This window comes from Camelus dromedarius, chromosome 31 (genome assembly GCF_036321535.1).
Source record: "Camelus dromedarius isolate mCamDro1 chromosome 31, mCamDro1.pat, whole genome shotgun sequence".
NCBI classification, from domain to species: Eukaryota; Metazoa; Chordata; class Mammalia; order Artiodactyla; family Camelidae; genus Camelus; species Camelus dromedarius.
In genome coordinates, this window is record NC_087466.1 from 18,966,296 (window position 1) to 18,990,440 (window position 24,145).

The 24,145-nt window shown below is 42.5% G+C and overlaps 1 protein-coding gene and 1 non-coding gene across 2 annotated transcripts; one reads left to right on the plus strand and one right to left on the minus strand.

The window, feature by feature from the left end:
• Positions 1-3,049: 3,049 nt before the first annotated feature.
• VPS33A (VPS33A core subunit of CORVET and HOPS complexes) lies at positions 3,050-22,411 on the minus strand. The gene is made up of 13 exons (XM_010995901.3): positions 22,263-22,411; positions 20,649-20,714; positions 20,083-20,210; positions 19,016-19,202; positions 15,111-15,227; positions 14,022-14,196; positions 12,520-12,713; positions 11,019-11,145; positions 9,956-10,023; positions 9,135-9,272; positions 7,286-7,423; positions 4,959-5,127; positions 3,050-4,624 (listed from the first exon to the last, which is right to left on the minus strand). Exons 1-13 carry the CDS (start codon positions 22,362-22,364, stop codon positions 4,443-4,445), a joined length of 1,791 nt encoding a protein of 596 aa, XP_010994203.1. The 5' UTR covers positions 22,365-22,411; the 3' UTR covers positions 3,050-4,442.
• On the plus strand, positions 11,479-11,555 carry TRNAA-CGC (transfer RNA alanine (anticodon CGC)). The gene has a single exon. It is a non-coding gene; the product is annotated as a tRNA-Ala (tRNA).
• Positions 22,412-24,145: the final 1,734 nt, after the last annotated feature.

Consider the following 24,145-nt stretch of genomic DNA (forward strand, 5'->3'; position numbering starts at 1 on the left):
CCAAAGTTACCCTCGTTCTTTGGCTCCCTATCTGGATCTGAGCTGGAAAGAGAAGTCAGACTGTTCCCAGCCCTTGCTGCTGCACTGGTCTTCATCCTCGGCCCTCTCCTCCCACCCACCTCCTGCATTTTTAATATTGTGAGTGCTACTAATGGGCTAGTGGAATCAAGCTTTCTTTTGCCATCACTCAAGCTGCGGCCCCGGCTGTCAGTGCTGCTTGGGAGGGGAAGGGAAGAGAGATCCATTTGGGTAAGGGGAAGGCAGCAGGCCCTCATTGCAGCCCTTCTGCAATTCCTCTGGCCCCAAGGCTTATCAGTTCACAAGAGTTTGAGGATCTCTACTTTGTGGTTCGGCGTGCTTGCCCTTCTGGCCAGCCGGGATCACAGGAGTGCCAAGAGGTGGGCATCAACTTGGTTCTGGGCTCATCTCCTTCCCCACTGTGCTCTTGTGCATCTTCCAGCACAGATGCACCAGGTGCTAACAATCACAGACCAGTTTTTCACCTCCACTGCTGCCCTGCCCAGCAGCTGCCCTCAGTGCCAGCCACCAGCGTCCCTCTCTCCCCATTTCACTCACTCAGCAAGGTTTCCAGGACTCCTCCACCGTGGCAGCTCCGTGGTCCCTCTCCCGTCTGGCGTCCGAAGGTAGGCTTGTGTGCGCCCCAGCGATGGCGGCAGAGCTGAGAGATTTTCAGGCAGCAGCTGCACTCACCAACTAGGTGTGGTCTAGAGACCAATCACATCTCCATGTGGTCCCTGAGCTCTCCGGAAGCTGCGCACAGGCAATCCCAGGCCAGGCGGGGCATTGGCAACGCTGCCCGCCCGCCCTCTGCCTCTGTCACTACCACAGCTCACAGAGCTCTGAGGTTCCCTGCAAAGCTCCTGACTTAGACGGGCTGAGCAAGTGGTGCCCCAGGGGGTCTTTCATGACCCCCTTGTCTTGCTTTTCTAAACAATGCAGGTGGGAAATAGTCCAAAATCTCTTCTAACTCACACTGAGATCAGTTCCATCCTACTCTTGAGTCTCAGATAAGAACCACTGTACAAACAACATTCGCTTATGACTGTCCCACTAAAGCAAAAGCTGTTGCTTTAAAAAAAAATGCAAGTCTGAGCATTCGTGTGTGAGAACCCAGAGCTCAGAGAACCAAGAGCTCCCAAGTGCTCGATTCTAATTTACAGAGGTTAGCAATTTGGACTCCTTATATGGTCACCTTCCCAATGTGCCCACTTCCAGTTTCAGCTCCTCCAAATGTGAGGTAAAAAAGAGCCAGTCGGGATTTCAGGCAGTAAAGAATAGACCCTTTCCCAGATGTAACGATGAAGGGAAAAGAAAGCACAAACTTTATGCTGCTTCTGCTGCTTTTGCTTTTTGTAGTAGTTTGTAGTTAGACTATGTTTTGACCTTTAAAAATGCAGGCAGTGTGGACATCAACCCTTTTATCACCATCATCATCCAGAAGCAAATCGCTTTTTAATTTGATCAGGATCTCTTATTATCAAATCATTGCCCCGCTGCAGCCAGGCTGAAAACAGGAGCAGAACATTATCAAGCTGCACAGGAAGCCAGTGAGTTAGTAATTGCTCCCCTGGAGAACTGGTCATCTGGAGGGCTCTGTGTCCTGCCGGGTCACAGGGAAGGAAGGATGGCTGAGATTTATACCCTCACCCGAAACCAAAGTAATGGATGAAAAAGGCTATTAAATAGGCCTGATTTTGTTCCCTTTTAAATCTCATGTCCTTCAAAGGGATATCTCAAGGCAGTTATGTGTTCTAGCCTTTGCAGCCTTTGGTGCACCCAATTTGAGGTATTGTTACAGCAAGGGAGCAACTGAAGCTGAGAAAAAATTATGTAGCTTGGAGTTCATATGCATTCATTTAGAAAAGAATCTTGAGAAATTTTACATTACTGCCTGTTTTTTTTTTGACTGATGGATGACAAAAAGGCATTCTCTATTTTCTATAGTATGTCCTCATTAAACCATATGACTGATAACTCACAGCCTGTTCACAATTCATGGTCTGTGTGATGCCTGCATTTACACACCTCAATGTCCTTATCACAGCCCCTCTTCCTGTCTGCTTTAGATACTCAGTTCTTCTGGTTTTTTTTTTTTTTTTAAAGTACTTCTTGAATTCAACTCTGCTTAATATGAACACTTCCTCCTGGTGACAGGCCAGTCTTTAACGTACAAGTGAGAAGAAGAGAGAAACTGGCATGTCATGATTAACCATAATCCACTTGCGGGGAGGGCAGAGCGACAGTGGACCATCACATGGAGATCCTCCCTTCCCAGTTCTGTTCAAGAATTACAGGCGCTGTTTTTAATCCTCCTCCTCTTAACCAATACTCTCATTTTACAGTTAAACTACAGTTCAAATACTTATTCCTCTCTTGGCTAAAATTCAAGTGTGCAGTAAGACACAAAACAGTGCCTACACAGACTTCTTTATCTATGCAGATTTCTTTTTTGTAGGATGGCTGGTGTGGCAGAACTGTCTACCCAACTAGACAAAAGTCCAGACATGATGTACAATCCACCCTCTCCAGGAATAAATGTACCATTCACATACCCTTTTTCTCAGTAAGGGCACACTCCTTTGAGACAAAGGCTGCTTCAAGTATTAAATGAACTTACACAAAGGCGTGTAATATATAATTATCCACCTTTCTATTTGCATACAAATGAAGCAATTGATGTTTTGAAGTCTGCTCCTGAATGCGTTTTTAGGAGCTGACCTAACTATGCTTGGAGCAAGCAAGTATAGAGTCCCGAGTGAATGCAGACACACGAGACACCACTGAGTGTCTGTTCACAGGACAAAATGCCAGCCAAGCAGACCTGACTGAACTTGAATTGAATCCCATGAGCTAAAAACACTGAGGGACAAGGTGGATTTCATTCTCTAAAGCAGCCGAGGCTGACAACCGCTGGGGCCAGAAGGTATAAACTAATCTCCCTGGAATAACAAGGATTTGAAAAAGGATTGTAAAAACAGGAATGTCTTTAAGACCTTTCCAAATACTGAATGTCAAAGCCACGAGAAGCTAATCTTTTAAATATTCCCACTTCTACCCCTCATTCTTTTATTAAAGAGATTCTTGGTAAAAAATACACAATTTCTCCTTCACTCATATAACACACCGTGTGCTAACAGAATTCCACTAATGAAAAAAAGTGAGGGAAACAGGTATGGGTACTAATTAACAATAGAAATGACACCTGCAGAGGGACACCAGCCCCGGGCAAAGAGGGGGAGCAGCTAATTGTGTGGAGACTTGGGCAAGGGCTATGAAACCATCGATTTGGTCCCTTTCTTGGCCTCCAGATTTGGTCCCCTTCTTGGCCTCCACTCCTCCAGATGCCGGGGTGGAGCAGGAGGGAGATTTCCAACTTGCCACCAGCACCCACAGTCCTCTGTCCCACAGCCTGGCCATCCCTGGCAGGGAGGGGCAGCTCTGGCTGCTGGAGGATGAGGTCACCAGACCAGGGGCTGAGACGGAGCTGGGTGTTTTCAAGCAAAACGAACGCGAGAGGCCGAGTGTGGAGAGGCCGCGGACGGCTGGGGAAGCAGTAGGGAGAGGGAGCTGCAAGATGCTGAGGAGGCCAAGTTGCTGGCTGGTGGGGCCCACGATGGGCAGTGAAGAAAACTGCTGGCCTCTACCACTGAAATGTCTTGGAGTTAATATCACGTGCACTAAGTGTCTTTGAATGGTTACATTCTCAGGAAGCCGCTTCCTAACTATTACGCTCCTCAGTAGGAAAAGCCCTTGCTCAGTAGGGGACCCACACTGACGTGGCGGTGGATCAGAGAGATCATAAACTTTGTTCTGGGGAAAGAAGCTCCCCCAAACCTCCTACTTTATAGAAACAAGAATTGAAAACGGAAGGCATCACAACTTGCCTTAATAACTAGATAAGACAGAGACTGGTGACACTGAGGGTACCAGCTCTGCAGAAGAGGAAATCTCACCTCCGTGATTGCAGCAGCGCTAGGCCACAGCACTTAGCCGCTGCCCTGGGCATGACGTGCTTTCAAGAAATTCAGCACTATTTATTAGGGGTTGGACTTTCCCCTTTTATTTTCATTTTTACCTACTTGGTCCCTGCTTTCTTAAGAACTACCCCATCTGTGCAGCTGTACAGATTACCCATCCCCAACATCCTTAAATATTTCCAGAGGTCCCTAATGAAGATTTTCAGAGCGTTAAAAACTGGCATTTCTTTTACCCAGGTGGATTCTCTTCCATTCTTCTTTCTTTAAGAAATTAGGGACACAAAAGAGAAGCAGAAAGGAGAAAACAGCATAATTTAAGAAGCTGACCCCAACGGCAATTCTACATTCTGGTGTTATTCCTTTACGGGGCTGTACTTCCTTCCAGCACCTTCTTCAAAGGAGCAGTTTATTCCGCAGTTCCCTTGTCAGTCTACTTTGAACGCCCTAGAAGGGTTTTTCCATGAGCGACTCTATCCAGCTGGCCCCGTTCATCAGTTTAGTGGTGGCAATTACATACTCGGTACCTCCATCTTCCAACTGGGAAAGGAACCGCAGGGCAGCAATTTCAGCAAAGGTCACACCCCCGAGGAAAAATATCAGAGTGACTCGGTTTTCTCCTGGCTGACCTAAAATTCGAACATTGCAGAATTAAGAATTATTTATTACTAATGCATCTTATCCTACCTCTTAAAGAAAAAACTGCATCGTTTATAAGGAAAAAAAGTCATACATGTCTCAGTACAGACCACTCATTTGACACTCAGGAACATGATTTTGATCTCAGTGTTTTTTCTAACTTCTCAGATCATCAGTTCAGATGCAGAAAGCTACTGACAAGAGAAGTCTATCAGACTCTGACTCCTAAGTACTTTACAAACGTATTTTACAAAGCAATTGCACAATACACGAAAACCACACTAGCAGTACGTAATTATCTGTGGGTAACGGCCACGGACTTACGTTTCTTCTGCAGTCCCGTGGGCAGTGGCTGCCGCTCCTCGAAGTGGGGCCCCGGGAGGATGCGGAGAACTTCCTCGATGCTCCGCCAGCCGGGCCGGGAGAGCAGCTGGGCCAGCCGCACACTGAGCGGGGCATAGCCACTGTACACGTAGGATATATCCGTGGGATTCTGTTAAACAATCAGAGGGAAAAAGCCTGTAGAGAGAGACACAGAGTACCTACCTGTGGCTTTGGGGGCAATCCAGAAATACTGGATTTGGCTTTGAAGGCAGAAAACAAACGAACCCCCAAATATCCTGCTCAATATCCAAATATTCTGCTCCAATCCACCCCTGCTGGGCTGTGTTCTTAGCAGCCAGGGGTTCATTTTTGACTCAAACCTTGAAAAGCCACTCAAGGCATCTCTAGGTACTAAAGATGAAAAATTATTACTTGGTTTGGCAAGAAAGTTCTTGGAGGGTGAAGTGGCACTCTCTAGCTGAGAATTACGACCTGGAACCCAGCAATTCTACTTTTAAGCATTTATCACACAGAGGGCCCCTTACTCACTCCAGGGGAGAAAAGACCAAAGCACAAACGTATTACTGCAACACTGTGTACCAGCAAAAGACAGAAAACGACCTGAATTTCTATCATTAAAAATCTGTCAAATCAGGGGGAGGGTACAGCTCAGTGGCGGAGTGCATGCCTAGCATGCATGAGGTCCTGGGTTCAATCCCCACTACCTCCACTAAAGATAAATAAGTAAAAACTTAATTACCTACCCCACCCCCCAAAAAATGAAATCTGTCAAATCATGAAATAAGGTATATCAGCAAAACCATTATGCAGCACCTGAAAAAAAAAAAGTATGTATCTGTATAACTGAATCGCTTTGCTGTACACCTGAAACTAACATTGTAAATCGACTACACTTCAATAAAAAAGAATTTAAAAAAAAAGTCAACATCAAGTAGAAAAAAAATCCTGTTGGACTTTTACTAGGATTGCACTGAATTTATAGATTAACTTGAAGAATAGTTAAAATCAAAGTACTAGTTATTTTTATACAAAAAACCCACTATGTAGCAATTAAAAGGAACTTAAGATTGGGATAGGTCACAGAAGGCTCTTCAAGGTAAGCAGTCGGCAGGGTGGGGAGAGGCTGGTCCACGCAGTGATGAGAGCAGAACTCATATATTATTTACATTGTACAACACAGGAATTGAGGCAATCGATAGTCCCACTGGGGAAAATAATCCAATTTTTCTATTGAGAGAGGAGACTTTAATTATTAGCTTTTGTGGCAAGAGGCAGCCTAAGAAAGTCCCTTATGAAAAAGATACTAACTACTATATATAAAATAGACAAACAGCAAGTTTCTTCTGTACAGCACAGGTAACTATATTCAGTTTCTTGTAGTAACCTATGCTGGAAAAGACTATGAAAAGGAATATATGTATGTGTATGTATGACTGAAACATTATGCTGTTCACCAGAAATTGACACAACATTGTAAACTTCAATTAGAAAAAAAAAAGATCATTAAAAAAAAGAAAGAAAAACCAAAAAGGAAAATAAGAAAATACGAAAAATGAAATTTTGAAAGACTAGAATAAACAATAAATATAAAGCAAAGAGCATGCTACTTTGGAGACCAATAGTTTAGAATATGCACCATTTGTGTAAAAATGTTAGTCTAGACATAGAACCCTTCCGGAAGGACCAGATTAAAAACTGGTTACAGTGGCTGAGGGGAAATTGGAGTTGGATGTGGAGGGAATTGGATTTTTCACTGCTAGCTTTACTTTTGTTCTGGATCCTTTCCAGATCCTCTGCACCCCACCCCTGTGCTCCATGCCCAGGAGGCGGACCTATGGGCTCCGCACCCACATGCTCCCCCATGGAAACTGGAGCGTGGACGGCAGGGTGCGGCCGGGGTCTCGATGCCCCGACTTCCTCTCTGTGACGCTGCTGGAGGCTGGCTGTGTCCCTCGTCTGGGCAGCTCTGCACATAGCTTTTCTCTCCAGGTTCTGGAACAGGTCTCTGGAACAGCTCCCTGTCCCTGCCCTCAGGCCTAGGCTGGTAAGAGATGCCCCCTGCACTGCCCCACACTGGTCCACCCCACATCTTTATAAAACTCTCCTCATACCTCCACTGTGAGAGCATCCTCTGCTTCCTGCTGGGATTCTAACAGACCCAACACACGAATGCATGACTTTCCCAGAAACATTAGGAGACCATCTTTAGAAAGCAAGGTGGGTGTACAGGTCAAGCAGCAAACGTCATCACAATCAAGTGTTAACTGGTAACGGAACTGAGATGAAGAAGAGGAGGGGCATCTTACTTGTTCGTTTACATCATCCATCCAGAGGCGTAAGGTTTTCCGGATGGTTGGGTAGTTGTTTCGGCCCCCGGTCTGTGGTTTCAGCAGGCCCGCCTTCTCCAGGTTGTGTAAGGTCAGTATGTGCTCATAGCCGTAAGTCTGCAAGAGAAGTCGTTTGGCCTTGATGTCAAATCAGGAAAAAGGTTTCTGCGACTTTCAGAAAAAGAGCACTGGCAACAGATCAATCAGGTTCTTACTTCAGGGCACGTTACTGAAGTCCAGGCAACGACTGTCCAAGGGCACAGGGCTGGGCAGCGAGGAAGCCCACCCTACAACTGTGGGCAAGTTACAATGAGTCCGGCTCACTGTCTCAAAGAATGATGTAAGGTTTTTACTTTAAAGCAAAAGCAGTTACTTTTGCTACGACATATGCAACTTTTTACTTTAAACTTTTACTTGAAAGAATTTATGGGGGGGAGGGTATACCTCAAGTGGCAGAGTGCATGCTTAGCATGCACAAGGTCCTGGGTTCAATCCCCAGTACCTCCTCCAAAAATAAATAAACCTAATTACCGCCCCCTCCTGCCAAAATAAAAAATAATTAAGTAATGCAATAATAAATAAATACAATATTTTAAAAAAGAATTTATGGACCCAACTTAAGCATCAAATAAATTATAGTATATTTTTCTATCGGATATAATTAGCTATTTAAAAAAAGAATGAGACAGTATATACATCCTGATAAGAAAGATCTTCTGGATTTATTCTCTAAGGACAGGAAAATATAGTAATAGAATACTGTGTATAGTAGGATTTTATTTCTGTTAAAAATAAGCTGTAGTAATAAGAGTAGTAGCCAACACAAAACACTCCCTATGTGGGGGGCTGTTCTAAGTGCTTTATAAACGTTAACTCAGTCGTTCTTACTATAACCCCTCAAGGTAGATATTATTATTACCTCCATTTTACAGAGAAGTTTAAATAACTTGCCCAAGGTCACACAGCTAGTAAGTAACACGGCTGGGTCTTGGGGTTGGTGTCGCCCCACGGTCTGTGTTTGTAACCATTCTCTGTACTAAGCGCAAAGGGAACCTGGAACCACACAAACTGAACTGCCGGCGTTGGTCCCATCATGGAAGGGAAACGGGTCGGGGTGGGAGGGAGGCAGGGAGGTTCGCATTTTGCACGGTGTACTTCTGCTCTATTTGAATGCTACATGATGAAAATGCACGTGCAGTTTGGGTAATGTTTAAAAAGGCTAAGAAAAAAGTGTGAATGAGTATTTCATTTTAACAATAACGTTATTTAATGGTCACTAGTGATAGCAAATAAATAGTGGCCAAGACATTTTTAAACAAAGAGGAGGATTTCAAAAACCATAGTGGGCTTTTCCTTATTATAAAGTAGCAGAGGCTTGATTTCAGTAAGTCTGCTAAGGAACTGATACCAGAAATTTGCGAAAGTTCCCTTCCTCCATCGAACAGTCTGGAGCAAGGGCACGGGTTTCACGCTGGCTCTGCCCCTTCCTAGCTGGGTGACCCTGGACAAGTTACAGCACTACTCTGTGCCTTGGTTTTATCATCTATAAAATGGGAGTGGTAACAGTTTCTAACTCAGAGCACTATTGTGAGGATTTAAACGAATACGTATATAAAGCTTTTCCAACTGAGCCTGGTACAGAGTGAATACTCTAGAAACATTTACTGTTGTTATTATGCAAACACAATAAACAATGATCAATGCCAAGGACAACCCCTTCAGGTAGCAAAACATTTAAAAGACAGTGTAAACAATATACCAAAATAGCAGTTTTTTAAAAAGATGTTTTCTCCCCTGGTAAGTTAGTAATTTACAAAAATATACTGACCTGCAGGATTTCTCTTTTGTAATAATCCAAAACTTTTTGTTTGAGCCCACTATTGCACACGGACTGGAGGCAAACTAGTCTTAACACCTTGATCAGCGGGTGTTTCTGGGCAATACAATCCTCGATGTAACTGTTGACCTGGAAACCAAGGACACACAGGTACCAGCGATCGGTTTGGGGACCTAGAGAACTTGGTATTTACAAATAGTTTTCAAAGTCAAATAAAGGAGATGCGTGGGAGAACAGCTCACTCTTTTTTCACTTTCCCTAAACCCTCTCCAAAGTAGCTCCTCCAGCCCCTGCCACCACGCAAACACACCAGCGACTGGGAGGACAAGCTCGGGAAATCCTAAGGCCTGTCTGGACTCTTCTGTCCCTACAGACAACCTCCTGAGAGGCTGCTGCCTGTCTGGGGTGTGTGACCCAGTCTACTTTAATAACAGCAGGAATTTATCAGCATAAAGTAGCAGGAATCTTTTTAGGAGATGGGACTTTTCATAAATTGAATAGCTTTAAATGTAGTCATAGAGGTGGCTACCTAAAGGAACTATACAACTCCCTGAGAAAGCATATCTATTGATTTATCTATGACAGCCCTTAAAAATCTCTGATTTTAGGGGCTGGGTCTCACCTCTCCGTGCACTGCAGAACATCATCTTAAATATTTGATACTTGATAAAAATCTCTATTTATACATTTTGCATTTGCCCTTAAAAATATGTAGGCAAGGCCTGGGAATCAAAGCAATTGCTCATCTCGCTGTAATCTTATGTTTGATAAGATATCAATTATTTGTTAGAACAGTTTTATTGTTCACATACCTTATCAGTATCTATTCCAGACATAAACTCCTGCTCCACTGTTAGTTTATCAAAGAAGTCTTCAGAAGCTAAAATAGAATTGGCAAATTTGTAACTAACAAATTAAATGTTAATGCTTTTATACACAGAGCATGATTAAGAAACAAGACCCGAAAAAAAGAAAGTAAATGAAGTTCAAATTGTCACTTGAAAAGAATCTTCTTAGAAGCATGGAAAATGCTACAACCCTGGATTCCTAAATTATATCTAGAGATAGCTGACCACTGGACCCCTCTGCCGTCCTTAGGACTCACATAAGATCTAAAGAATTTTACCTCAGTATCAGTGAAAGCTGATTTCCCAAGAGCATTTCACCTTTATCATCAGAGCCAACCCAGTTTCACCTGATTTCCACTTCTATTAACACACTGATCACCCACTGTGGGTCGGGTGCCCCTAAGGAAACACAACTGCCACCCAGATTTGGGTGACATGGTAATCCACACGTTAATATGAAAACAAAGGACTGATTTCCCAACAGTGTTTTATTTAAGATTCAAAGTATACTTTATCAAACAAGGCATTGAACAATCTCCTCCTCGGCTTCTACAGCCTCTGTTTTAATGAATAAGCTTATCTTTGTTGTAATATACGTCTTCCAAGCTCTTTCAAATCCTTAACGTGTGCTCTCTACCAATTCTGCACACAGTCTTCAAGGGAAAAACAAAAATGAAAACAGAAACATTATGCCGTTCTAATTAGGTAATCCTTAACAACAGGGAAAAAAAACAGACTGAAAAAATTAACTGCCTTGTTATGAAAGCAAATTTATGGAAGAACTGTTTTCTCTCTTTGCTAGTCCAAATATTTTGTCATATTATTCTAATAATGAAAAAAAGACTGAGTCAACTACAAATAGAAAGTTTTTAACTATAAACATGTGTCCTTAATTAACATTGAGAATCACAGCATTAAATCAGAGCTGACCTTCCCAAGGAAGCACGGTGGTGCCAACGACCGAGGGGTCTAACGCTGTGTGTGCAAGCCAGCCCCGCTGAGCGCGCCCACTCCCAGCGATACTCACTAGTGACATCTTTGATTAACTCTGCAATCGAAGTGTGGTTGGCGAGTGAGCCTCTCGCTGCCTGCATGTGGGGCAGCTGTGAAACGAACTGCTTGATTTCCCCAACTGTCTTGGCGTTGTGCCTTTCCTGAAATGTAAAACAGCAGAATCATCGCGCGGGGAAGGTATTTTATTTTTAAGTGCTCTGTTTCTGTATTGCTTAGAGGACATTTAATGTACGTTAATTCGAAAGAAAGAAGGGAATACAAATAAATCAGGCCAAACGGACCTCCAACATTAGATAGAAAAGCAGAAAAGATAAGCTCATTGTGCCTGATTACCGCATTAGTACTTCTTTAGGGAGCAAATGTCCCAGGTTCTGTCTTCCTAGGCGCCAGGGCATATGTATCGTGATTAGCATTTGTGAGGTCAGTGCTAGGTTATTAACAAACATTTCTGAGTTAAAAACTGAAACGGGTCGGGGGGTAAGGTATAGCTCACTGGTAGAGCATGTGCTCCGCATGCACAAGGCCCTGGGTTCAATCCCCAGTGCCTCCATTAATAAATAAATAAATAAGCCTAATTACCTACACCCTTACCAAAAAAAGAATTTTTTAAAAATGTGGAAAATCAATAAGATAGCTCAAAAACAAGTATAAAAAAATGAAAATGAAAACATTATGTTAAGAGGGGATGCTAAACAAGTTTCCTCCATGATAGAAAAAAATCCATTCTTACTGCTGAACCTCAGACTTGAATACTGTCCATGAATAAAGTGACTCCTGCTCAGCAATGAGAAAAACTTTTTGGCAAAAGTTAGTAATTTAAGACAAAAATAACGTCAGAAACTTGAAGAAAATCAATTAACGAATATAATTCCCAGGAAAGATGAAACCTGGAAATACATACTCAGTAGAAAAATCAGTCTTCAAAAATTCTCCCAATTTATGTTTCCAAAGACTAAATATGCAGAGTTCATCATCTTACTGAATTCCCATGTTTCAAAAATGAGCCTAACCAAGAATAAACCAGTGGCTGGGCAAGTGGAGGCAGGAAGGTGATAATGGTGCCGCCAGTTTAAAAGCTTGGGGCTGCTGGGACTTCACTGTCATTATCACCTACCGCGGGCATGTTCGCTAACCCGGGAGCTTTCGGCCCAAACTGCCAGTTCCATTATAGAGGGTCTGTAATTTATAGTACAGCTGGCTTCCTCTTAAGTTGAGATAGGAAATAATTTTAAAAAATGTAAAACAAATGTGTATGGTGAAAGTTTGTAAACGGCAAACACTACCCCTTCCTCCTGCAAAAGGAGAAAAACTTAACACCTTTCTCATGGGTCTGGGAAAGAGTTTTAAAAGAAAACCTTGGGTCCTCCAGCGGCTGAGTCTGCAGTCTTCTCGGGATGAGAACTGTAGCCCCACTTAGTGGCTGCATCTTTTGGCAGCTCTTCCTGCCATGCTGGGTGGGATGGGCGGTCCAGCCCGTGACCTACAGAAGCGGGATGCTGACCAAACCGTCTCACCTCAAAGGCCGCAGAGATCACCTTGGCTTTCTTGCTAAGTACGGAGCCCACTGCATTGAAGTTTTTATCTCGGATCTCAGCATACAGCTCCTCCGCAGAATTCAGCTGAAGCTTCTTTGCTTCCGTGGGAAGATCCTTACCACCATCGCCCTGCTTCTTAGGTGCAAATTTCTCTGGAGGTAACTTCACGTAACCTGAACAACCGGGGAGGGGAACAAGCCTCTGTGTGCATTTACTGGAAGAACCAATTAAGTGCCAGGCACAAAACAGCATTTTCCAACTGAGGAGAGCAGGGAAGCCGGCTTCAGGAAAAAATGGCCTTCCACACTGAGGGTTCAATTTTCCCACGATCCAAGTACAGGATGCAGTGACTCTTTACTATTAATATCATGGTTCTACTTTTCTTCGGCGGCATCTATGTAAATCACTGCACCAATGGCCAGTTCCTAAACTTATTCACAGATTAGACCACCTTTTCAAAAAATTTACAAGGATCTCCCCATTATCTTCTGGTGTTTTTCAAACTGGAGGTCGTGTCCCATTAGTGGATCATAAAATCAAGTTGGTGGGTTGCAGTTAGCATTAAAAATAAATAACTAACTAAAACAGCAACTAAAACATTAAATACTACAGTGCATCACATGGAGTAGGGAAAGTTTTTGTTTTTAAATAAAATTTTGCATCAGTTTCACACACACATACAATATGTGTGTATATACTGGATCATGATTTACATATACTTATTATGGGTTATTGTCCAAAATAGTTTGAAAGCTATCACCTGAAGGCCAGTTTGAGCCCACTTCCCGTTTTTGTAAAGTTTCATCGGCACAAAGCCACCCCTATTCTTTACATCTCCTCTGGGCTGCCATCACATGACAATGCGGAAGTGAGGTTCCACAGAGGCACTGCAGGACCTAAAATATTTCCTATCTGGCTCTTTACAGAAGTTGCCCACCCCGCTGGAGAATAAGCTGCCACGTCTCTCAGCAAGGTATCCAGCTCCTCCAATAAGTAGCCTTAACCCTCTTCTCCCACCTCTGTTCCTGCCAAACCAATTTAGTTACCATTTCGGGAACACCCCACATGCCCTCATGACCTGCCTGTGGCACATGAGCTGGTTTAATTCTAAGAAGTTTGGCAATATGAACCAAGGGCCTTATAATGTTAACACCTTTTGACCAAAAAATCCTGCATCAGAGAACGCAGAAAAAGAAAGTAATATGGTATACAAAAAAATCTTTATGTATACAGATGCTTTTATTACCATAAAAACCCCAAACAACCTAAAATGCCCAGCCCCGGTGTGACCCACCAAGCGGTTTGCTCAGAGGTCGCTTAATCCTAGCATCTGCAGGTCAAAGGTCAGATGACCTTTTTTTTTTCAAATATTCTCTGATTTATTTGGAAAGGAAGAGCCTTCTTTTAAAAAACAAACAAATGGCCTTTTGGGTATTTTTATCAGATTTCCTATTAGTAAAAGTAGATGTCACTTTACTCACTGTTCTGAATGCCATAAATTTCATCAATGAGTCCCTCATACGTCAGCTGAGTGGCAAGAGGCGTTAACAAATCCACGTTCCGATCGAGCAACAAGAGGTTATCAAAGACGGGAAATATTGAGTTTTGGCTTCCTGTGAACTCTCTCTTCATCCTGATCATCATATTGGCCACTTGCTGGAAACAAAACATTGGATCAGGTGGGACTGTCCTGGGAATGAGCAGGACATTAAAAAACTCGACTGAAAAATGGAAAGACAATCAAAAAAGTAAAAAAGGGGAGAAAAACCGTGGAAGGTGAGATTGATAAGAAATACAGAAAAGCATTCACTGTCGGCCGCCGTTCTAACACTTCACACTTTAGCCAACAGGAACCACTACTTCCCAACGAGGCATGAACCCAGATAGTCTTGTTTTGTTATTCCCAGTAGTCCTGGGCTATAAAGTCACCGTGACAGCGATACTGAACCACTGCTCCGAGGGGCAGTGCAGGGTTAGGGTCCCACAGGCCTCTGGTTATAACACTTCCATCATCTGATCAATATATATCACAACCTTGTTTAATGTGTGTTTCTGTTTAAAGACACGCTGTTGATTCACTATCACTCACGCCTGAACAAAGCTCATCTAACACATGTGGTTTCTCCCTTAGGCACATCACAAACCTTCCTGCGCTCCGAACACGAGACACTGCTTCGGTAACACCCTTGGGGGCCACTTTGAACAGCAAAATCATCAACAAAAAAAGCACAAAAATGCAAAAAAAAAAAAAAAGGTGGCACTGAGTAGCGCATGGCACTATGTAGTGGCAAAAAGGACGCCTGTGTACTGTATGAGCTGAAACAAGAAAGCAGGGGGTAGGTCCATCTGATCTCAGCTGGGAACACGCACACTGGACAAGTCAACTCACTGCCGCTCTGGGCATGTCCGCCAAGCATTGTGAATATCGATTCCGGGGCTATAGATCAATTTTAGCAAGCAGGTGAATCCCCCCCCCGAAAAAGAGTTGACTGTGTTTGTAAACAGTTTCCCCCCTTTCTGCGTCCTGGGAGGCCCTCCTTCCCCACCAGAACCGTCTTGCCACTTCTCACCCGGGCGCACTCTCCTTTCCCAAAGATCTGGGGGATCGTGCCGTACAGAGCTTGCAGGGTCATCAGCCCCTTGGCTGCGTGGTACAGGCTGGTCTGGTCACTCTCCAGGTAGCACTCCTGCGGGTAGGGAGGAAGGGCCGGTTACGGTCAGGCACGGTCAGCCGGGTGCCCAGGGGGGCCCGGGTTTGTCCGGCGCTGGGATCCGGTGGTCATCGGGTAAGACCATCTCCACTGACTCCCCACTTTGCTGGGGAAGCTGGGGACCTGAGCCCATTTCACAAAGCTGCTGTTTGGCAGCCCAGGCTGTGAGGCCGACAGCTCTGCCATCGGGGTGCAGCTAGGGAAGCTACTCTCCCAGGGCACAGCCTTCTGGAAGAAGAGCGTTCTTCTTAGTTTATCAGCTCTTGAATAAACTACAAATGGGTTCTCTCAGTCTGGTAGGACACTGTGGGAGGGCCACGTGCTAACACTCGTAAAATGCACATATTCTTTGACCCCTTAAATACCAGATGACCCCACAACAGAATACTTGGCAGTCTTCACAAAGAACATGAGCAGATTTTCAGATACACAAATGAAGGCCATAACATCTTGAGAAATGAAAAGGGGCAGCTGAACAATCTTTAGAGTGTGATCTCATTTTCAGAAAATAAATTTTATAAAGGATATAAAATTATGCTTTTTTGCATAGGAAAAAAATGCTAAAAAAAATACATACAAAACCAGGTGGGAAGTGAGAGGAGAGACTCAGTTTTGCTTTTTGTTTTTTAACATTTTTTATTGATTTATGAAGAGACTCAGTTTTGAAGCTGGTAAGTAAGAGCACAGGTTCCAGACTGTCTTGATCTGAACCTCGGCTGTGTTACTTCCCAGCTGGCACCCCCGGCCAGTTAGATAACCTCTCGTGCCTTAATTTATTCTTCTGCAGAAGGGAGTATATTTGACACAGTATAAGGATTAAATGAGAAAAACACATGTAAAATATTTCATCCCAGCACCTGAAACATACAGTAAGTGCTTGATAAATGTTAGCTTTTATTACTGGAAATAGTTTGGTTTGTTTTTTTTTTAAACAATCATCATCCACTCATACTTTAAAATTGGAACACTGTACCAGACACCCCTCACCCACCCTCCCAGTGTGTCTCTAGCCTCCAAAGCCAGGTGGGAGGGGACACTGGCCGGATGATGGAAGAGAGGGTGGAGCTCTCATTCACTCTGCCCCAAGGACAGGAGGGCTGTCCCTGCAAAGATCCTGCGCTTGGTCTTTACTGAAAGTCTGTCCAGTGGCTCTTCCAAGTCTAGTGATTTTAACATTTCAGACTGTGACACATCAAAACCAAGAACGTCCAAAGACACACTTTCTTGAAAAATTACTTAAAACTCCCGACTGGAGCAGAGCTAAAAACTCAAGAAAAAAAAATTAGGGAACATCTCTCAAAATAATATTCTTTTTTTTTTTATTTAAAAAGTTTTAAAAGACAAAGGCACTCCTTTTATAATTCCATCTTTTATAAAAAGACTTAAAAGGTGATGACAGATGTTAACCTTGCATTTCCGCTCTAACATGGGGTGGCAGTGGGGTGATTATTTGTACTAATATCCCCCTATTCTGCACCTGTGGAATTTCACATGGTATTTCAAGCCATGAAGCCATGAGGACATTTTTGGAGGGAGTGATGGCTAATGGGCAGGGGGTTTCTTTTTGAGATAAAAATGTTCCAAAATTAGACACTGGTGACAGTTACACAACTCCGTGAATATACTGAAAACCACTGAATTACACACCTTAAAAGAGTGAATTTTATGGTATGTAAATTATGTCTCAATAAAGCCATTATTTAAAAAATTAACTACTTTATAATTGGAAATGTCTACATGATAAAAGACATTAAAATTAAAGTTACAAGGGAAGCCACAGCCTGGGAGAAGATATTTGCAGCTTTTATCATACACAATGATTAGTATTCAGAATATATAAAGAATTCCTCAAAAAAGAAAAAATGGGCAAAGAAAATGAACAAGTAATCTGCTAAAGAGAAAAATCTTAAACACCAATAAACATATGAAAAGAGGCTCAGCTTCACAGTAATCATGAAGATGCAAATTAAAACAATACTGTTACCAGAAATCAACACAACACACTGTAAACTGACTATACTTCAATAAAAAAGAATGCACAAAAATATTGTTGATCCTCTTGGATTGGAAGAATCAACATTATTAAAATATCTGTACTACCCAAAGCATCTACAGATTCAGTGCAACCCCTATCAAAATACTCAGGATATTTTTCAAAGAACTAGAATGGATAATCCTAACATTTACATGGAACCACAAGACCTGAATTGCCAAAATAATCCTGAGAAAAAAAGAACAAGCTGGAGGTATAACCCTCCCAGTCTTCAGATTATACTACAAAGTTACAGTAGTCAAAACAGTGTGACACTGGCACAAAACCAGAACATAGAACAATGGAACAGAATAGAGAGCCCAGAAATAAACCCACACATCACAATCTATGACAAAGGAGGCAAGAATATACAGTGGAGAAAAGACAGTCTCTTCAACAAGTGGTGCTGGGAGAGCTGGACAGCTACATGGGAAAGAATGAAATTAGAACATTTTCTCACACCATATACAGAAATAAACTCCAACTGGATTAAAGACCTAAATGTAAGACATGAAACCATAAAACTCCTAGAAGAAAACACAGGCAAAACACTGACATAAATCACAGCAATATTTTCTTGGTTCACTCTCCCAAGGCAAAAGAAATAAAAGCAAAAATAAACAAATGGGACCTAATTAAACTTAAAAGCTTTTGCACAGCAAAGGAAATCATCAACAAAACCAAAAGACAATCTATGGAATGGGAGAAAATATTTGCAAACAGTGCGACCAACAAGGAGTTAATTCTCAAAATATGCAAACAGCTCATACAACTCAATAGCAAAGAGCCAAACAATCCAATCAAAAAATGGGTAGAAGAGTTGAATATAGACATTTTTCCAAAGAAGACACACAGATGGCTAGCAGGCACATGAAAAGATGCTTAACATAGTTAACTTTACAGAAATGCAAATCAAAACCACAATGAGGTATCACGACATATCTGTCAGAACGGTTATCATCAAAAAGTCTACAAGTAACAAATGTTAGAGAGGATATGGAGAAATGGGAACCCTCCTACACTGTTGGTGGGAATGTAAATTGGAGCAGCCACTGTGGAAAACAGTATGGAAATTCCCTAAAAAAGTAAGAATATAATTACCATATTACCCAGCAATTCCACTCCTGTGTATATATCCAGAAAAAATGAAAACACTAATTTGAAAGATACATGCACCCCAATGTTCATAGCAGCACTATTTACAATAGCCAGGACAGGGAAGCAACTTAAGTGCCCATCAACAGATGAATGGATAAAGAGGATGTGGTATATTTATACAATGGAATATTACTGAGCCATAAGAAAGAATGAAATATTGCCATTTGTAGCAACTTGGGTGGACCTAGAGAATATTATGCTTAGTGAAGTAAGTCAGACAAAGATAGACAAATACTGTTATATCACTCATATGTGAAATCTAAAATACTAATACAAATGAATGTATATACAAAACAAAAACAGACTCACAGAAATAGAAAACAAACCAGTGGCTACCAGTGGGGGGAGGGGCAAATTTACTAGTTTGTAATTGTAATAACCTATAATGGAATATAATCTGCCAAAATACTGAATCACTATTCTGTACACCTGAGATTAACATGACATTGTAAGTCAACTACATTTCAATTCTTTTCAAAAAGGCAAAGCAATTTCGTGGACACTGTCATGCTCATAAATTTGGCAAAAATTTAAGTCTGACTTTCTTTTTTAATAAAGAAAATGCCAAACTTACTTTGAATGCACCTTCTGATTCCATGGATAAAAGATCCCCATCGAATGGAATGAGATCCAGGCTGTACTCCTCTCTATGAATGAAGGATCCCAAAACACCCAGATCCTTCAACCGCTGTTCGCACAGCAAGCTACGTCGTGGCACAAACAAAATGTGGAAATCTCTTGCTGGGCCACGTCTGTCTTCACTGCAAAAGAAGTAACATTTGTGAGCTTATGAGCTCCTTAGGGTCACAGACAATTTCACTTACTCTATTCCCACTGCCTGGTACACAGTTGGCACTAAATAAATGCAGGTTAGATAAACATATGAATAGTGACTTTCAGACCCAAACTGCTACAGTTGCCTTCTCACTCTCTCTTCACCCACCCGCCTACCCCCTACAGGAAAGCAGCATTGATTCAGAGCCTGTATTTCTGATGCATTTTCCAGCTTTCTCTTATTTATGGGGCATTAAAGCTCTCAGATTTACTGAAACAGGATATCTGTGTCTTATTGAAAACAAATGGTTCTTTGACCAAACCAATACAGTAATAGAGTCTCATATTCAAATGAAAGATCATCCCTGACTCCTACTTCTATTCTCCTTGACAGTGGACTTCTCAAAATAGCTCATATGCTTTTATGATTTCAGGGGCCACATCAATCGATTGTACCACAGAGTGCAGACTGGGCTGGGAGAGCTTCCTTTCTAGACTGGATGCTTTATTAAATTTTAATCGGCTCTTACTTACTTTGCTTATGAAATTCAAGCACACTATGTTCACTATATTGAAAAATAACCATTAGCGGTTTTGTTTTTTAAATCAGAGTCCTTTCTACTGATACAGGTCCACACTTTCAGCTGTCCTGAAAGAACAGAGTTATGTCACGATCACGCTCTCAAACTGTTTGAACATCCCAAGATACCCATTCCGTCTTGTATTCTTTTGTGCCTTTCCTAGTCATCTGAAAGACCACTTTCCAGTGCATTGGCAAGAGACAGGGTTTGCAATGAAAAGCTCAGGACATTAAAACCATTAGAAGGACCAACCTCTTTTGGCCCAAATATAAGCTCTAAGAGATACCTGAGCACATTTTCAGCAATTATATCCATCAATTCTAGCCTGGGTCGGACAAAAAAAATTATATTCTTGACATCAGCTGCTGGCAAACGACTTCCTTTAAGCGTGAACATTTTTTCCACTTCATGTTCCTAGGAAAATACACAAAAGATTAACAAAACCCCTGACATTCACATATCATATCCAGACTCAAGACATCATAAACACTCCCAGCAAATGCACATCAGTACTTGTTAATAAAATTTAGATTTCCCAAAACAAGCTGTATAAAGGACAAGGTTGCAAGACGAGGTCACTCCTATTGTATCTGAGTTTAAATGACTCCCGCAGGATGAACTATCAAAGACACCGGGTGACAATTACCTAATACAATGCTAATAACTAGGATCAGTACAGCATCACTGGCCAAGGGACCACTGTATACAAAATGTTAGTCAGGCATTAGCATCAGTGTTTATAAAGACCAAACAGACTTGCAAACCAAGTTACTCAGGAGGAAATATACAACCTTATTATTATTGTTAAAGTACAGAATTAATCTCTCAACAATCCCCAGGTAGCTCATTTACCTTCAGTAGTGAATACTGTGCAATCAAGCCAAACGGTCCTGTGAGGTACTCATCCCAAACTATTGCCTATAAGAGGGGAGAAACATTCTTTTACTACAATTAATATCAAGAATTTCAACAATATCAACAGAAAATAGTAGTCATATGTAGTACAAATATGGGTCTCAAACACTGAATTAACAAAAATTATAATTGGACCTGAGCACATTCATATCCTACAGGTCTAAAAAAGTAGCATCAGGGCAAGTGATGCTACTGTTGGTCATGAGAAAGTTAAGACTTAATCGCTGTCCTCAAGAGAAAGAAGGAACTGTAGTTTGTTATGTATCTGTGTCACGGTATTGATGACTAGACTGAACCGTATGGAAACAGCCAGTTGCAACGGTTTGATCTAGTATTTTATATATAAGCATCATATAATCCAATTATAAAAATTAAAACCTCTGATACAGGTATTACAAATACCTTTTTAAATTGAAGTTTAGTTGATTTACAATGTTGTGTTAGTTTCTGGTGTACAGCATTGTAATTCAGTTATATATATTCTTTCTCATTATAGGTTATTACAAGACATTGAATCCAGTTCCCTATGCATAGGGGACCTTGGAGATATATATATATAGTATAAGGGAGTCAGGACTTTTTGATCCCAAAAGCCATTGCTCTGGGATCAATGAGCATTTCTACTGCTAAACTTCTGTGTCATTTCTTTGTCTCTTCCTTTTCACTTAAACATTTTATTAAGATAACTGAAGATTAATATTCAGTTGTAAAAAACAATACAGACAGATCCCTTGTATATGTTGCCCAGTTTTCCCCAATGGTAACGTTTTGCAAAACTATAGTTCAATAGGTATTACCACCAAGATACTGACACTGATACAATCCATGATCTCATTCGGATTTCAGCACCATTTCCTGAGCTTGAATAGCTGCTAGCACCCACTCTACCCCTTGGGATCCTATTCTTTCTACGACTGATTCCTCAGTTTCCCCAGTTCTCCTTTTCTCTTCAGAGTTGTGCTGCAAGTTACTTAAAGGGACTGATAAATCCTAAGCGGAGAGGGGAGAGGTAATACCACTTAAAAGAAATCCTATAAACTCCTTGATCTACGGTTTCTGATTCCATTATGAGGTGGGTGCTAATAAACGTCTAACAGGAGAAACAATTCTGTTTTTGGAAGGTCACGTTAAAACCTCAAATAGCTACCACTTCTCCCACCATCCGTGTGAGCAGCAGGTTGTAAGGTGTTGGTGCTTCAGACTTTCTTAGGTATGATTTGTAAATACACGTGGATCGCTGCAATGAATGGACACTGGACCATCTACGTTCTTGGGCCGGGCCCGCCGCACCAGTACCAGTGTTTGTGGGGAGGTGGACAGCGGATCGGCCCCTCTGGACCTGAAAAGCACCTGACGCAAGCTGGTTCGCGAGGGGCTGAGACAGCACGGTGGCGGACTCTGGGCTGGATGCCCCTCTCCCCCAGTCACCGTCACCGCCAGCTTGCCTCCCTGGAAGCCCCGGCGGACCTCCTACACCTGGAGCTCAGGCGGTTAGGGGCCGGATTAGGCCAGGCCGCACCGCCCCAGAGGGCGCAGCACACTGTCCCTCACCTTGCTTCCCGCGCACTTGTCCAGGAACTCGCGCAGCTCGCGACGCACCGCCTCGCGCAGCACGTTCAGGTTCACCCGCCCGTAGGACAGGTGCGCCGCCATCTTGCTCCCCCGCCCCGCCCCACTGCAGTCCAACCCGGTCGGCTTCCCCTTAAGCCCCGCCGACGGACGCCGTCACGTGACGGCGCGTTCACGTGACCCGGGCCGCTGACGGCCCGCCGAACCCGGAAGCGGCCTCGTCCGACGTCTGCAGGTCTTTTCTGGCCCTAGCGCCCTCCACTGTTCCACCGCGGGGATCCTGAAGAAGCTCCCCGAGACCAACCGCCCCGCCCAGACCCCGCCTCAGTCCAGGAGTCGTTGGGCGCTGAGAACGGAGTTTAAGGACGGAGACTGGAGCCTCCTGGTCCCGTTTAAAAATCACGACTTTCTTCTTACCAGCAGGCATACTCGCTGTAAAATGGTAACTTGAAACTAAACTTGAATGGAAATCTTAAATTATAGCAACCAGAAAGTCCTGCGTTCTGCTCTTCTGGTTTGTCAGCTAAAATCTACAAAAGTGCCTAGGGGCTGAGGGACGGACCCTTGAGTGACTTGTCTGTTTAGCGCTTCTAGGAGACTGAGGCGACATGGTATTTCACACAAGTTCTTTCCGACGTGGGATACAAGTAAAATGTTACCTCTTGAGTTGCGAGGATAAAAGATGTCATTTACATCGTGTGACTTATGTAAAAGGCTTAATATTTAATAATTTGCTCAATAAATAACATTAGCAAGGTATGTGGGTTTCAGTACTTTGAGGTGGAAATGGATATTTGGGACCAGGTGAAAGAGGCTTTAAAATGTTTGGTCTTCGAGTGCCTGGCTCCCTTCAATCCTTGTCCTTTGTGAAGAAGGGACTTGCTAAGCAATTACCATGGAGTGTGTGTAAGCAAAGAGCGGGATTTGGAGATGAAGCAGTGACCAATCACATATACATACTTGCATTCTTAATTTCATGGCTCTATTAGACATTTAGATTTTAAAATAACTCCTTTCCACACATGCTGACTGTTCCATGCCCTAGTTCTCAACTCGATTTTCACTGTGGTTCTCAGCGTGTATCACAAACTCTTCTCACATGTGCAGTTTCTTTGCTCAACTGAGAACATTTTAGCACAATCTGCGAGAATAAATGTTGAGCTCAGCAAGCCTCGTCATGGACTGTTAAGCGAGGGCACGACTATGTAAGAAGTAAAATTGCCCACAGTCACTAAAATCTCAAGCGTGCATGGGTGCAAATAAGCAAGGCTAGGATAATAAAGGATCCTCCTCAAACAGGATCAGGATGCTAGATGATCAACAGAGGTGTTTTATTTGTGTAGAGATTCAATGTTTGGAGACACTGCTATACTACTGAGTTGCCATATAAATATCACAGACTTGTTTATAGTTTGAGGCTTTTTTCTTCTTTTCAAAATGTACTTTTTATTGAGATATAACTGATATATATTAGTTTGAGGTGTACAATGATGACTTGATATATGTATATATCATTACCATAGTAAGTGTACTTAGTAGTTCAAGGCTTTTCCAGTCTCTTCAGCAAATGGTGTTGGAAAAACTGGACAGCTGCATGTAAGTAAGTTAGAATACCCCATCACACCATACAGAAAAATAAACTCAAAATGGCTTAAAGACTTAAACATAAGGCAAGACACTATAAACCTCTCAGAAGAAAACATAGGCAAAACATTCTCTGACATAAATCTTAGCAATGTTCTCCTAGGGCAGTCTACCCAGGCAATACAGAAATAAAGGCAAAAATTAACAAATGGGACCTAATTAAACTTATAACCTATTGCACAGCAAAGGAAACCATAAGCAAAACAAAATGACAACCTACG